General features: G+C 45.3%; 1 protein-coding gene across 1 annotated transcript in view; it reads left to right on the top strand.

Moving 5' to 3' along the window:
- LOC148534644 (glycoprotein-N-acetylgalactosamine 3-beta-galactosyltransferase 1-like) overlaps positions 1-16214 on the top strand; it is a 200459-nt gene that overhangs the window by 170817 nt on the left and 13428 nt on the right. Inside the window, exons 3-4 of the mRNA XM_088465924.1 lie at positions 4975-5169; positions 8211-8872. Of these exons, the coding sequence (XP_088322050.1) occupies positions 4977-5169; positions 8211-8872 (855 nt within the window). The 5' untranslated portion in view covers positions 4975-4976. The remainder of the gene's footprint in view (positions 1-4974; positions 5170-8210; positions 8873-16214) is intronic.

Raw genomic sequence — 16214 nt, 5'->3', positions numbered from 1 at the left:
ACTTTCTCCGATAAAAATAAAATAGAGAAAGATCAAGAACCACTTCCTCCTAGTGCTGAAGCTGCTGCCACTAGTCATGACATAGACGATAACATGCCATCAACGTCGTCTGCCAAGGCCGATGCCCAATGTCATAGTAGAGGGCACATACAATCCCAAATGAAAAAGTTCAGGAAAATGACCTTGAAAAAAACATTTAAATCAGCTGAAGAGAAACTTAAACTTGCCAATATGCCATTTACGACACGGAGTGGCAAGGAACGGCTAAGGTCGATCCCAAGTATGTTCATGACTAGTGGTTCAGCTTCACATGATGATGGAAGCCCTCCTCCCACTAAAAAAATCAAAAGAGTTAAGCTGGCAAAAGCACAGCGAAGAACTGTGCTTTCTAAGAAGATATCACAAATCCCCAAGGAGAGTCCAAGTGTGGTGGTGGTTGCGATGCCTGACCTTCCCAGCACTGGACGGGAAGAGGTGGCTCTTTCCACCATTTGCACGCCCCCTGCAAGTGCTGAAAGGAGCACCCACAGTCCACTTGCTGATATGCAAATTGAAGATGTCACTGTTGAAGTACAACAGGATGAGGATACTGGTGTAGCTGGCGCTGAGGAGGAAGTTGGCGAGGAGGATTCTGATGGTGATGTGGTTTGTTTAAATCAGGCTCCGGGGGAGACAGTTGTTGTCCGTGGGATGAAAAAGCCCATCACGGTCATGCCTGGGCAGAAAACCAAACATTCCACCTCTTTGGTCTGGCAATATTTCTATCCAACAACTGTCTTGCCATATGTACCATATGTAAAGGTGAAATAAGTAGGGGTAGAGACGTCAACCACCTAGGAACATCCTCCCTTATACGGCACCTGCAGCGCGTTCATAAAAAGTTACTGTCAAGTTCAGAAACTTTGGCTAAGACCGTAAGCAGCCCAGGGACACCTAAATCCCGTTGTCCTGTTGTATCCAAGCGCCTGCAAACCACACCGTCAGCTCCCTCCTCGTCAATTTTCTCCTTAGTCAGGATCGGAAGTAGTCCTGCAGGCCATGTCACTGGCATGACTGACTCTCCTATCCGGGATTCCTCCGGAGGATCCTGCATTGCTACGCCTACTGCTGCCGCTGCTGCTGTTGCTGCTGCTGGGAGTCGTTCATCATCCCTGAGAGGAAGTAGGAACACCACTACTTTTACTAAACAATTGACCCTCCAACAGTCCTTAGCGAGGAGGATGAAGTACGACAGCAGTCATCCTGAAGCAAAACGTATAACTGAGGCCTTGACTGCTATGTTGGTGTTAGACGTGCGTCCGGTATCCGCCATTAGTGCAGTGGGATTTAGACAATTGATGGAGGTAGTGTGTCCCCGGTTCCAAATCCCGTCTAGATTCCACTTCACTAGGCAGGCGATACCGAGACTGTACAGAAACATCAGAAAAAGTGTCCTCAGTGTCCTGAAAAATGCCGTTGCACACAATGTCCACTTAACCACGGACATGTGGACAAGTGGAACAGGGCAGACTAAGGACTATATGACTGTGACAGCCCACTGGGTAGATGTATCACCTTACGCAGCAACAGCAGCAGCGTCACCAGTAGCAGCATCTCAGAAACGCCAGCTCGTTACAAGGCAGGCTACGCTGTGTATCACCGGTTTCAGTAAGAGGCACACCGCCGACAACCTCTTAGAGAAACTGAGGGAAATCATCGCCCAGTGGCTTACCCCACTTAGACTCTCCTGGGGATTTGTGATATCTGACAACGCCACCAATATTGTGCGGGCATTACATCTGGGCAAATTCCAGCACGTCCCATGTTTTGCTCACACAATAAACTTGGTGGTGCAGAATTTTCTGAAAAGCGACAAGGGCGTGCAGGAGACGCTTTGGGTGGCCCGAAAAATTTCTGGCCACTTTCGCCATTCAGCGACTGCGTGCCGAAGACTGGAGCGCCAGCAAACACTCTTGAACCTGCCCCGCCATCACCTGAAGCAAGAGGTTGTGATGCGGTGGAACTCAACCCTCTATATGCTTCAGAGGATGGAGGAGCAGCAAAAGGCCATACAAGCCTATACATCCACCTATGACATAGGCAAAGGAGGGGGTATGCACCTGACTCAAGCGCAGTGGAGAATGATTTCCGTGTTGTGCAAGGTTCTCCAGCCCTTCGAACTTGCCACACGTGAAGTCAGTTCAGACACTGCCAGCTTGAGTCAGGTCATTCCCCTCATCAGGCTTTTGCAGAAGCAGCTGGAGAAAGTGAAGGAGGAGCTAAGACGGAGCGATTCCGCTCGGCATGTGGGACTTGTGGATGAAGCCCTTCATTCGCTTTGCCAGGATTCCAGGGTGGTCAATCTGTTGAAATCAGACCACTACATTTTGGCCACCGTGCTCGATCCTAGGTTTAAAGCCTATGTGGTGTCTCTCTTTCCGGCCGACACAAGCCTGCAGAGGTGCAAAGACCTGCTGGTGAACACACTGTCAGCTGAAGCGGAACGTGACATGTCAACGGCTCCTTCTTCATTTTCTCCCGCAACTGGGGCTGCCAGGAAAAAACTTAGGTATCCTAAGCAACCCGCTGGCGGTGATGCAGGGCAGGCAGGACCAAGTTTGGACATCTGGTCCGGACTGAAGGACCTGGCAACAATTTCTGACATGTCTACTGTCACTGCATATGATACTGTCACCATTGACAGAATGGTGGAGAATTACATCGGTGACAGCATCCAAGTAGGCATGTCAGACAGTCCATACCTGTACTGGCAGGAAAAAGAGGCAATTTGGAGGCCCCTGTACAAACTGGCTCTATTTTACCTGAGTTGCCCCCCCTCCAGTGTGTACTCCGAAAGAGTGTTTAGTGCAGCCGGGAACCTTGTCAGCGAAAGGCGTAGGAGGTTGCTTCCACAGAATGTGGAGAAGATGATGTTCATCAAAATGAATTATCAGCTCTTCCAGGAAGACCAGCCTCCAGAACGTACAGAGGGACCTGTGGTGGTGGATTCAAGTGGGGACGAGTTAATACTTTGTGAGGATGAGGATGTACACACTGAAGAGGGTGAGGAATCGGTGGATGAGGAGGATGAGGATGACATCTTGCCTCCGTAGAGCCAGTTTGTGCAGGGACACAGTAATTGCCAGCTTGTTTTGTGGGGGCCCAAACGAACCAATCATTTCAGCCACAGTTGTGTGGCAGACCCTGGCGCTGAAATGATTGGTTTGTTAAAGTGTGCATGTCCTGTTTATACAACATAAGGGTGGGTGGGAGGGCCCAAGGACAATTCCATCTTGCACCTCTTTTTTTTCTTTGCATTATGTACAGTTTGGGGCCTAGTTTTTCTAACTGCCATCCTGTCTGCCACTGCAGTGTCACTCCTAGATGGGTCACGTGTTTGTGCCGCCCACTCGTGTCGCTTAGCATAGTCATCCAGCTACCTCGGTGCAACCTTTTGGACATAAAAACACTATTGTGAGGTGTGAGGTGTTCAGAATAGACTGGAAATGAGTGGAAATTAAGTTTATTGAGGTTAATAATAGCATAGGAGCAGAAAAACCTACAAATTCTGTGATTTTAGCTGTTTTTATGCTTTTTTTCAAAAAAATACAGATCCAAAACACAAAACCCAGAACCCAAAACACGGAAGGGTGGTTTTGGCAAAACCAATCCAGATCCAAAACACGAAGAAAGATCCAGATCCAAAACCAAAACACAAAACACGAAAAGTGGCCGGTGCACACCCCTAATTCTTAGGGGTATATTTACTAAAGGTCGATTTTGTATTTCATGGTCTAAATCACACATTTACTAACAGATGATTTTTGACATAACTTTTTTAAACAATGTCAAAAATCATTTGAAGGTAAATGTGTGATTTAGGGGTATCTTTACTGAAAGGTCGATTTTAGTTGATTTTTGTTCGATGTTGGGTCGATTTTTGGTTGATTTTTTTGTTTCAGGGTCGAAATCATACATTCACCTAGAGATGATTTTTTGACATTGTTTATAAAAAGATGTCAAAAATCATGTGTTAGAAAATGTGTGATTTAGACCCTGAAACACAAAATCATCCAAAAATGGACCCAACATCGACTAATAATCGACCAAAATCAACATTTAGTAAATAAACCCCTTATGCTGGGCATACACTATACAATTATCTGTCAGATAACTGTCCTATCTTGCTGGCTGGAATTAAAACCTGGTAATGTATTGGAGTAAATGACAATCGACCATTTGCTCACAATCACTGGAAAACAGACAAAAATGGTCATTCAAACAAATTGGTTAAAACACACAAATGTAACCAATTTGAACAATTGTTTTTTGTCCATTTTCCAGTCTTTAAGACCATATGATTAACTGTCATTTGCTCCCATACATTACCAGATTTTCATTCCAAAGAGCCAGATTGGACAGATATCTGACAGATAATTGTATAGTGTATGCCCAGCTTTACTCTCATCCGATTCAGAATTGTGGATGAGGAACTCGTGACCACAAGACACCTACAGTTCCATAGGAATTCTGTGTGCCTTTGAAAAGCATTCATGTATTGCCTGTTGCTCTTGTGCCTGTGGTCAACAAAGAGGTTTCTTGTCTTAAAAATGAGAGTAAAAAGAGATAAGTTCAATATGTTTAAATCCCTGCACATTTCTGTAGTTTTGGGAAACCCATACTGTAGGTCTTTATATAACATAGCTATCAACTAAGAACACATATCTGACAAGCAGTGATAACAACCGCTGACATTTGCAGTCAGTGAGCTCAGAAGAGGACACTTCATTGATCCCAAAGAATTTGATTGCAGTGATCATTAGTAAATGTTGCGGGCAGCCTCCAAACAAATGCAGCCTCACTGTAAACACTCCAGACTTCAGACACAAATGCACGTGGGTATGGGTTAATGTGAACCATGTCTCCCTTTAGTTTAACCAATTAATGTATGTCATAGTTACTGATGTGCATTGAGTTTCATGTTTTTCTTTACAGCAATGGCATACTTTCCCAGCAAAACTCCGTTGATAACATTCATGTTTGGCATCATAGTGGGCTTTTTAACCATATTTCTCCTGGTGAGAATGATCAAAGACAGTTCCGATATGAAGCCACCTTTAGCAATTCGCTCATGGAAATATATGGACCACCTATATATGCTAAAAGAGATCCCTCATACTCACATCACAGGTAAATTGATAAGCTCATCAATAACTAATCAAATGGATTTATTATGTTTTAAATAAATGTAAGAATGTTAAGTACTGTAGCCTATACCAACATTTCAAGTGGCCTAAGAGAGTCTCCTAAGATTTGAGTAAACATATATAAATGTGATTGCATTTCTGAAACATTCAAATGGGCATGGCCAGCTTTCAGGTGCACATTCATGTAAATCAGAGCTACTATACAAAGATGTAAAACCTGCCATAATACACAGGACATATGGGTGAGGTGGAAACTTCACTACCAAAGGTGACTGGATAGCTCCTATCAACTTTCTCTATTGCTTGATTGTTATTTAAACCATAGTACATATGGTACAATAATTTGTGGTGATAATCCCATGTCTGCACCACATGCTGTACCAACTACTCACTGAAAAAGGCAACTGTTATCTAATAAATATCTATAATGTAATCGTGAATGACTTTTCGTCATGAGCGGTGAGAGACATATAGGCCAAAACTCCCAGTGTGACCTTTTTCCATTTAGCTTCAAATGGACTGGACCAATAAACCCTTTAATAATATAAGAAAAGCATCCAATCCATTACTAAATTGTGAATTTGCTGTCACCAAGTCATGTCATAGATAATCTACTAGTTTGGCAATCCTTACATTAGGTAATTGCTACCTCTTTTCATGGTGAAACCTTCCTATTTCTATATACAATTGATTACCAGCCCCAGGTGTAATAAATTGATTAGTTAAATCTTGTATTGACATAAAAAATATTTACATATTAATTAAGTCACCTAGCAGGTGCCCTTTATAGTTTAACTCTTCCCGTCCCTTTATTAATGAGGTTTCCCACCTTTTTATCCTCTCCAGTTCTCTTCTTACAAGAATGTGCCCAAAATTTTACCTCATATTCAAATTAATACAATTTTTTTTATCACGTGTATTTATCCCACTTTTTCAGCATCCCAGGTTTTGCCTTACAGCTGCTGACTGGCATTGTGCTGCTCCAGCACGTTCTGCCATACAGTAGTCCTAAAACCTTTTCCATTTAATTTTTTAGAAATTGTTTACAAAGTCTTAAATAATAAGATTGTAAAAGAGCCCTAATAGACATCCCTATTATTTTACCACTAATAACTTTTGAATATGACACACTTTTAACTTTTTTTTTTTTGCTATCCTTCAACTAGTCTTCTGTCTAGGAACATACTTTTGGGTATATGTAACAGCCGTTGTAAAGCGGCACAATTTTCAGCTGTCTCTTAAAGCGCCAATAACGTAAAAAGCAAAACCAGATTTGATTTGCCTTTTAAATTTTGACCACATTAAATCTATAGCCAAGATTGCCAAAAGTACAACCTATTACTGTTTGATTATATGTGTATATATATATATATATATATATATATATATATAATAACAATTACACTACTATGATCCAGATTTGACATTTACCTCCTAATACAGTGAACAATATTTGTTGGGCACGACTGGTCCTTCATGAAACCATGCTGACACTGCGTTGTCAATTTTTTTACAATTTCTTTTTTTTTTCAGAATTATGGCCCTCACATTCCTCCAGCACACTTCTGTAAACTAGTAAAAAAGCTATAATTCTATATATGAATAAAACATAAAAACCTTAGTTACACATATATAATATTATGGAGGAGTTTACAGGCTGTGTTTGAAAAATGGCAGTTAGAAGCTGATTGGCAGGTACTTTATCTCTCTCCACTGTATCACTCTCCAAGGCTTAGTACATCTCCCCCTATATATGATAATCTAGTAGCCACTTTATGGCGCTTTTGCTGAGAGAGGTTCTAACTGTAAACAATAATATTGTATCATACATTCATGTGTTTTTAAATTGACCCCTAACTTATCAAGAGGTACCCCAAGAGCCTCCACTTTGGCACTACAAGGACCGGCACTCCGTCAGCTACTAATCCTACATGTTCCTCCAATACAATGATACACACAATGGAAGTTGCTCGAATTAATTAATAAGCTAAAGCAGGTCCTTGATAGGGAGAGGTTACCTATAAAAGCAATACACAAAAGAACTAGGTAGTACCCTAACCCCTGACCATACTTGCCTACTGTCCCAGGACTTGCGATTTTTCGGATAACACACACACCATCGGAAGAGTAGGCATTCCTAGTGAAGTGAGCTGAATGGGGAGGAATTTCCCAGGGATAGGCTGGTCCATGAGTAGGGGGCGGGGACTACTGACGCAATTCTATGAGAATCGCGTCATTTGGCCCGGCTGCCTAGTCAAATATGCGGGATTCCTGGTATTTTACCATGAGGGGCGGGGCTTAATGACACGGATAGTCTGGCCCTGTCCCCATCAGCGCCCACCTGCATCTCTTCTCTTCGGGCAACTCCCGGAGAGATAAACTAAAAATCAGTAAGTACACCACTAACTTTCCCTAACCCTCCCCCCGCAGCCTAACCCTCCCCCCCGTAACCTAAGCTTAACCCCTAAACTTAACCCTCATCCTAACCATAATACTTACCGTCGGGATGCCGGCTGCCAGGATTCTGCTGCCAGGATTTCGACTGCTGTCATGATTCCGGCACCAGTATTCTGAGTGCCAGAATCCCGACCGCCGGGATGCAAACTACATCCTGTGTACATACATGGTAAGCTACGTGCTTGTACTGTAGATCTTTTACTGGCTTACAGCAGTGTGCTGTTGAAGTCTTTGTGTATTTATTTTCTAGATATCCCCTTTCTTTTCAAGACAGTGCTTCTTCAACTAATACATTGATTTGACCAACTCGATTTGTGTATCATCTGGAAGAATCCCATTAACCTCATATACCATACACAGACTACTTACAGTAGTCTGGATGGCATAGGTATAAATGTGTTCTTATCAAATAAATTAGTTATTTCAGTTGTTGCTTTGGTAATATGGAGACAGGCTCTAGTTAATTTTATTTACTTTTGTAATGACACACTTCAGCTGTTCAGCTTTTATTGACTACCAAGGTGATCCATGTCTCTGATTATTTTATACTTGGGTCTTATACTGTAGGTAACAACACAGTGAGTGATGAGCTAGAGCACAAAGTCAGAATACTTTGCTGGATCATGACTGCACCTCAAAACTTGGACACAAAAGCTATTCATGTAAAGTATTCCTGGACTCGTCATTGCAATGTGGTCCTATTCGTGAGCTCCACCGCCAATGACAGCTTCCCAATAATTGCTTTGGATACCACGGAAGGGCGGGATCAGCTTTACTGGAAGACTATTAAAGCCTTTCAGTATGTGCATAAGAACTACCTAGACCAAGCTGACTGGTTTTTTAAAGCAGATGATGACACGTATGTTGTAGTGGATAATTTACGTTGGATGCTCTCTAATTATACACCTGACCAGCCTGTTTACTTTGGGAAACGCTTCAAACCATATGCCAAGCAGGGCTACATGAGTGGTGGAGCTGGTTATGTACTTAGCAAGGAAGCTGTGAGCCGCTTTGTGGAAGGATTCCGCACTGGAGTTTGCCAACATACCACATCTGTGGAGGATTTAGCACTGGGTCAGTGTATGGAAAAAATGGGGGTTATAGCTGGAGACTCCAGGGACACTGAAAAAAGGGAAACGTTCCATCCATTTACACCTGAATACCATATGACAGAACCTTTTCCTAAGAGCTTTTGGTATTGGAGTTACTGTATGTATCCCATTGTGGAGGTAAGTGCACACAAGTTTTGTTGCTGGAACCTGAGGAATAAAATACCTAGCAATGAGGTTGTCTCCCACCTGTTGTTTCTTCTGTATTATCCCACATATGCCTTCATAGGAAATCATTTATGATATTCAAAATATCTGAAGTCTAGTGCAAAGTAGCTTTGAACTAGAGATGTGCGCCGGCCCCCTTGTTTTAGTTTTGTATCTGTATTGCCCTCACGGATTTTGGTTTTGGATCTGTATTTGTTTTTTAAATGATACATACTGCTAAATAATTTGGGCCTGTTTTAGTTCCTACAGTATTATTGACCTCAATAACATTAAATTCAAGTCAATTTTGACCACCTCACAGCTCACAATATTGTTTTAATTTAGTTTAGGCCCAGTTTAGCTGAATCGAGCTAGCTAGCCGACTAAACTAAGAGACAGCGGTGGGCGGCACAAACAAGTGTAAGTTCAACTTCCAACATGGCACATCTAGGAAAGAGAACAGCACTGCAGTGACTGACAGGATAGCAGTTTAATAAACTATATGACTCCATAGAAAGAACCCAAGAATGTTTTCATTAATCAAGAGCTAGATCATAGGCCCGATGGAGATGGAGTATGTATGTTGTTGAAGCCAGGGAAAGGAAGGATGGGTGAATTTGTAGTAAATTTAAGCAAATTTATAAGGAGGAGGGGCTAATGAGCATTAATTGAATTCTAGGTTAATTGAACGCTCGTTAGCCCAATTATACTAATGACTCTATACTATTGGCTACTTAGTGTATTATAAGGAAGAAACCCATTACAGACCACCACTGCTTTGAGGAAACGGCGTATTGCTGAGAAACGCATCAGCGACACACCCCTCTGTGATGTCCGCTTACCTCCCACAACGTGCGGCAGCACCAGTCTTTACTGTTGTCTTGCACAGGCCACCGATCACCGCGTGGTCCATCTGGGATTATCGCGCCCACCCAACATTCGTCTCAACGCTAGTGGACACCCCATCTAGCCGGACCTGCATGTCTTTCACGCTCCCCACTTGGGAGATTCCAGATACGACAGCCTGGAAAGATTGCCCCCAACGACCAGGTCCAGGCTACAGCAGTCTCTAAAATTAAGGTATCTTACCGAGACGAGTCATACCACGGACCAATTGAGTGACTACTCACCCCTCCAAATTCATTTATTTTTGAGTACACTTGATTTACTGAGAGGATTTTCCTCCATCGTGTCACAGTGCAAGCAGATAATTTTTAACACTTTTACCATGTTCAGTCCTTTGGAATTTACCCTGATATACCACAAGTGGATGTACTTTTGAAATCTTTCATTGTATGAGACTATATGATACATTGTATCCACCTTCACCTATTGATCTTCATTTGAATTTACCTTGGTTACAATACTCCATTTGTATTGCATATTCTTACTGCTTTCATAGGATCTGTTCCCTGGTTCTTGTGGCTGTGTGGCCAACTGCTCATTTTCTGACCTCACATGTAACTATAAAAAATGTTTGTTTGTTGTCTATGCAAAGACATTCAGCAATGCCCCAAATTGCACATAATGCAAAGAAAAGAGGTGCACCACCCACCATTATGTAGTAGATTAAACAGGACATGCACAGTTTAACAACTTAACAACAAGGACTGGCACTTGTGGCTGAAGTGATTGGTTTGTTTGGGCCCCCACAAACCAAGCTACCAATAGGCAGCTGGCAATGATCTCTTCGTACAAACTGGCTCAACAAAGGCAAGATATCGCCATTATCATCCTCACGCTCATCATCAGTGTGTACATCATCTTCTTCACAAATGTTAATTTGTCCCTGCTGGAATCCACCATTACATGTGCCTCTGGACTTTGACATAATTGACGGTATATGTCCTCCTTGTGGATTTTATAGTTCATTTTGATGACCATCATCTTTTCCACATTTTGAACGCAGCTTTGGATAATCTGTGGGAACATTGGCCAGCTAAGTGACCCATGGGGTCACGCAAGCTGGCCGCCGTAGATGAGAGAACGAGGCCTGGAAATCTCCGTCAGTTCAATTTTTTCCGCAAATGACAACTGTGAGTCACACTGCTTATATCGCAGTGGGGTATGGACTACTATGTAGTCACAGTGCAGCAACACTGTGTGACTACTATAATAATTCCTGCACTATAAAAACAATAAACAGTGATTTGCTATCTGCCTGTACTGTAAATCTAGTTCTGCCAATATTAACACTACGGTCAGTGTTTAACACTAAGGGGACTGGACACAGCACAGCAGCAGCCACTGGAGGTGGAGAGGATGGACACAGCAGCCACTGGACATAGGGAGTGGATGGATACAGCAACAGCCTCTGGGCACAGGGACAGGAGTGGACACAGCACAGCAGCAGCCATTGTAGGTGGAGAGGATGGACACAGCAGACACTGGACACAGGGAGTGGATGAACACAGCAGCAGCCACTGGACACAGGGACTGGAGTGGACACAGTACAGCAGCAGCCACTGGACACAGGGACTGGAGTGGACACAGGGCCTGATTCAGACCCGCTCATGAGCGCTGAGCGCTCAGCGCTCGCAAGAGGGTCGATGGTGCCCTAGTGCGCATGCGCACGATGGAGGCTGCTCCATCGTGCGCATGCGCGAGACCCGGCTAGCGATGGGGAAGCCGTCGCTCCGGGTCTCGCACCAAAGGGGGCGTGCTGTCGATTTTGATTGACAGCACGCCCCCTTTGGTGGGCGTGCTGGGGGCGTGGCTGCCAGACTGAGGCGTTCCCATGGGAACGCCTACCGTCTGGGTCCGGCCCCACTGACATCATTAGTGATGTCAGTGGGAGTGATTTTGGCTCTGATAGAGCCAAAATCACTCCAGGGCTTGCGGTCACCGAGACCCTACCGCAGGGTCTCGTCGCAAGCCCGATGGTTGCGATGGTCTTGACCATCATGACCATCATTTTGGCCGCTCGCATTTGCTGTGGGTGGTCACCCACAGCTATGCGAGCGGCCAGGAGGCCGCTCCAAGTTTAGGTAGGAGGGCCCTGATTCAGAGCGAGCGCTCTAGTCAGAGCGTCCGGCTCTGAATCAGGCCCACAGTACAGCAGCAACCACTGGTGGTGGAGAGGATGAACACAGCACAGCAGCCACTGAACACGTCAGCCTAGACTGGAGTCAGTGTGAAATGGCGCCCGAATCAACGTAGGAGGGACTTATATAGGATCCAAAACACGCGAGTATCCGACTCCAGGATGATGAAATTTTACCTCGATTTGGAATCCGAGCAAGTCGGGAACACCTGAGCCGCAACTTGTGCTCACTCGAATCGAGGAAGTTCAAGTGGGCTCGGAAAACGGAGCCCGCATATCTCTACATTGGACACACCTTGCACCTAGATTTTGACTGAAGTTTCTTAGCAAGAGGGCAGAAATCACAGAGGTGCAAGAGTCTGCCCCAGGTGAAGGGAGAGTGATGATGTTTTAGTACAGTATGAAGTAGGTCCACTGCAATTGCAGAGCAATTCTGAAATACAGAGAGATTTTGGAAATGAGATATAGGAGTGGAGAGGATGTATTGTTAGGGGCATTACTTTCTGTGCGGAGGGGCCCACAGCCATTCTCACAGCACAGCAGACTTCTTTTGGCAATGTGTGATGGCCAGCTTGTGTTTCCAGACCTGCAAGAGGCAGGGAGTAACAGAAAACTCTGACTGTGTTTGTATGAAGCTGTAGCAGCCAAGCTGCAGACCCGGGAGGCCGGATCCATACTTGCAGGAAGCAGGCAGGACCATTAAAGAGACTGTGTGACTTTGTGGAAGTCAGACCAGGGGGCCATGTCTATACCTGTGAGAGACAGGACTACTAGAGTTATGTTTGCAGACTAGCTGCCATAATATGGTTCAAGATGTGAGTTAGTGCCCTTAATGGGGGCTCGGAGTTTGTTATTTTTTTTGTTCTTGAATGATGATAGTAAAGTTCCATTTATTTAAATTAAACCTGAAAAGCTGCACGTGGACCCTTATTATGCACCTAGGCACTGCACCACTACCTCATCTACTGAGCTTAATTACCCCAAGTTATCCCAATCTATCTATCTATCTATCTATCTATTTATGTACATATATACATATGGAGCTGAGGTTCTCGGGCAGCGCTCACTCCAGGGGAAGCAGACATGGGGACCTCCAGGCAGGCTGTAGTGTAGGGAAAATACAGACAGGAGATATATAGATGTATATGGAGATGGGAAGAGAGAGAGTGAGGGGAGCTGGGGGGAAGTCTCAGCCAGCACTCATCCAGGAGGAAGCAAACACTCGGGACTCCCTGACAGGCTAGTCATGGTGTTTCTCATGATCTGGGCTCTCCTTCAGCTTCAGCCACCTCTGGCTTTGCTCATCCAGCACCACCACCTGGACAGCTGGCCATCTCTCAGCAGACAGCGGGCACTCTCTTTCAGCATCACAAACTGCAGGGGAGCTTCGACACCCTGGGCCTGCGTGGCAGCACAGAGTTTAGGTGGACTTTGATGGAGCCACACACGCTGGGGGCTCTGAAGGGCAGGCAGCATAACTAGGGTATTTGGAGCCCAGGGCAAGTTAAAAAATAGAGTCCCCCCTTTACTTAGGTGCATGTGCCTTTGGTGCATGGTCGAAAAAGTGGGCATGGTCACATGCCACAAAGGGCATGGCCACTGGAAAATGGGGACGTGGCAACATACACCACCATTTCTCATCACTCTGGGAAACATTCCTTTCCATTCCATATGCACCTTAATGCCCCAAGTAGTAGTGCCCCTCTTGCAATGTCCACTGTAGTAGTGCCCCTTATGCAATGTCCCCAGTAGCAGTGCCCCCTATATTGTGCTTCTTATGCAGTGCCACCAGTAGTGCCACTTATACAGTGCCCCAGTAGTGCCCCTTATTGAGTGCCCCCAGTAGTACCACTTATACATTACCCCCAGTAATGCCCCTTATACAGTGCTGCTAGTAGGTCCCCCTTTGCAGTGCCCCCAGTAGTGGTCTCCCCTATGCAGTTATCCCAGTAGTGCTCCTTATACAGTGCCCCCAGTAGTGGTCCCCCCTATGCAGTGTCCCCTATACAGTGTCCCCAGCAGTGGTCCCCCCTATGCAGTGCTCCCTGTAGTGCCCCTTATACAATGCCCCCAGTAGTGGTCCCCAGTCAGGCTTCGGACTAGGATCGGCCGTTACTCACAACAGTGCTGACTTCCCATGACTTCAGGTGAGGCGGCGAGTGATGCGCTGAGGATTGTGCCTTAGGTGCACTTGGACATCCATGTGCTGCTCCATGATTTGGTTACTGAGGTTGCCATCATGGGCGCAGCCATGACAGTGTTTATCACCTGACTGACCCTTCGTCCAAAGGTAGAATGGTTGTTGTCAGCTGGCGCTGTCCTCCAATGGACTGCTACCTTGAGGTATATTACTGGGCTCTGGACAACAGGAAGTTGCCTGTACAACATCATTTCTACTAGTGTTTGTTTGCCGTCACTTCATTCCAATTTCCCTTGCTATTCTGCTCTCGAGTCATTTCTAGTTACTGTCCTGTGCCAGCGGTGCGTCTGGATACCTTGACCGCGTACTCTGTACATCCTCCGAGTACAACCACAGTGTCACCCTCCTGTGCCAGCGGTGCATCTGGATACCTTACCCGCATACTCTGTACATCCTCCGAGTATAACTACAGTGTCACGCTCCTGTGCCAGCGGTGCATCTGATACCTTGCCCGCGTACTCAGTACAACATCAGAGTACAACTACAGTGTCACTCTCTTGTGCCAGCATCTTGTGCCAGCAGTGTGTCTGATACTTTGCCAGCGTACTAAGTACAACATCCGAGTACAACTAGAGTGTCACTCTCCTGTGCCAGTGGTGCATCTGACACCTTGCCCACACACTCAGTACAAAATCCAAGTATAGAATCCTTGTTAGTGCTTCTATCAGAAGTACACTCTCCTGGGCCTCATCTGTGTTATCTCCCTCCATTTCCTACCTGTATCGGATACCCGCTTGGAGGGGTCACTGGTGAACACCTCCCAGCAGGTTAGCCTCCACGCCTTTGGTCAGGTCTCGCCAACATCCGATACTTGTGAATGAGGAGGACATACATCCAGGCCTCTCACCTCCGATTCATTCCACAACCCAGGACCTCAGCTTTCAGCTCCTCAGTAGGAGATCCTCCTGAGTCAGTCATGACATCCCCCTTATACAGTGACCCCAGTAGTGGTCCCCCCTATACAGTGCCCCTTATACAGTGCACCCAGTAGTGGTCCCACTTATACAGTGCCCCAGTAGTAGTCCTCCCTGTGCAGTGCCCAGGGGCAAAAGCAGGAATTTTAAAGGGGGGTTTCCAAACAGTTGATTTAAAAAAAAAAAAAAAAAAGCATATATATATATATATATATATATATATATATATATATAGTAATCCCAGCAGCACATAATCAGAGATAGTGGCTAACTCGGACTCCAAGCAGGGTTTTACAGAAGATAAACAACAAAGCAATTAAATTCCCCATTAATTCCTTCCTCTGTCACACACGGCAGCAGCACACACCCTGTGTCGCACACGGCAGCAGCACACACCCTGTGTCACACACGGTAGCAGCACACACCCTGTCACACACAGCAGCACACACCCTGTCACACACAGCAGCACACACCCTGTTACACATAGCTGCAGCACACACCCTGTCACACATAGCAGCAGCACACACACCCTGTCAGCACACACCCTGTCACACACTGCAGCAGCAGCATGCAGTCACACACTGCAGTAGCACACACCCTGTCACACGCAGTAGCAGCACACCCTGTCACACACAGCAGCACACACACCCTGTTATACACCTCTCTGTGCAAATGACTTACTTCCTGCATCCAAGGAGTTAATCATCACAAGTCAGCCAGTCCTGGTTCCCAAAATTACGGGGAACAAAATGTATAGGGTTCCACCGTAATTTAAGAACCAGCACCTGGCTGCAGGGCCAGTGCTGGTTTTAAATATAGGGGAAAAAAATTTCGTAGGGGTCCCCTATATTTAAAACCAGCACCAGACCCAATCCAACCAGGGTGTAATGCTACAGCCAGGTGATCCTATTACCGAGTCTCCAGGGCCAAAGCATTCTCGCCCCAAGCCGGTCAGGCCAAGCCGGGGATCTCAGGGGAGGTGAGGACCCCCGAAATCAAAAGGGTCACCGAACATGTGTAAGTATATAATAACAACACAGTGCTGCACTTATCTTGTGTGTGTAGTGAGTCCGTTTTATTGGTAGGAAAAAAACAACTTAATGAATCGATATGAGTGTTGATAATATCCAGACCAGGATTGAACTAAATAGTATTTTA

This window comes from Taudactylus pleione, unplaced genomic scaffold (genome assembly GCF_031769625.1).
Source record: "Taudactylus pleione unplaced genomic scaffold, aTauple2 ptg000065l, whole genome shotgun sequence".
Classification (NCBI taxonomy): Eukaryota; Metazoa; Chordata; class Amphibia; order Anura; family Myobatrachidae; genus Taudactylus; species Taudactylus pleione.
This window is presented reverse-complemented; position numbering and strand designations above follow the sequence as displayed.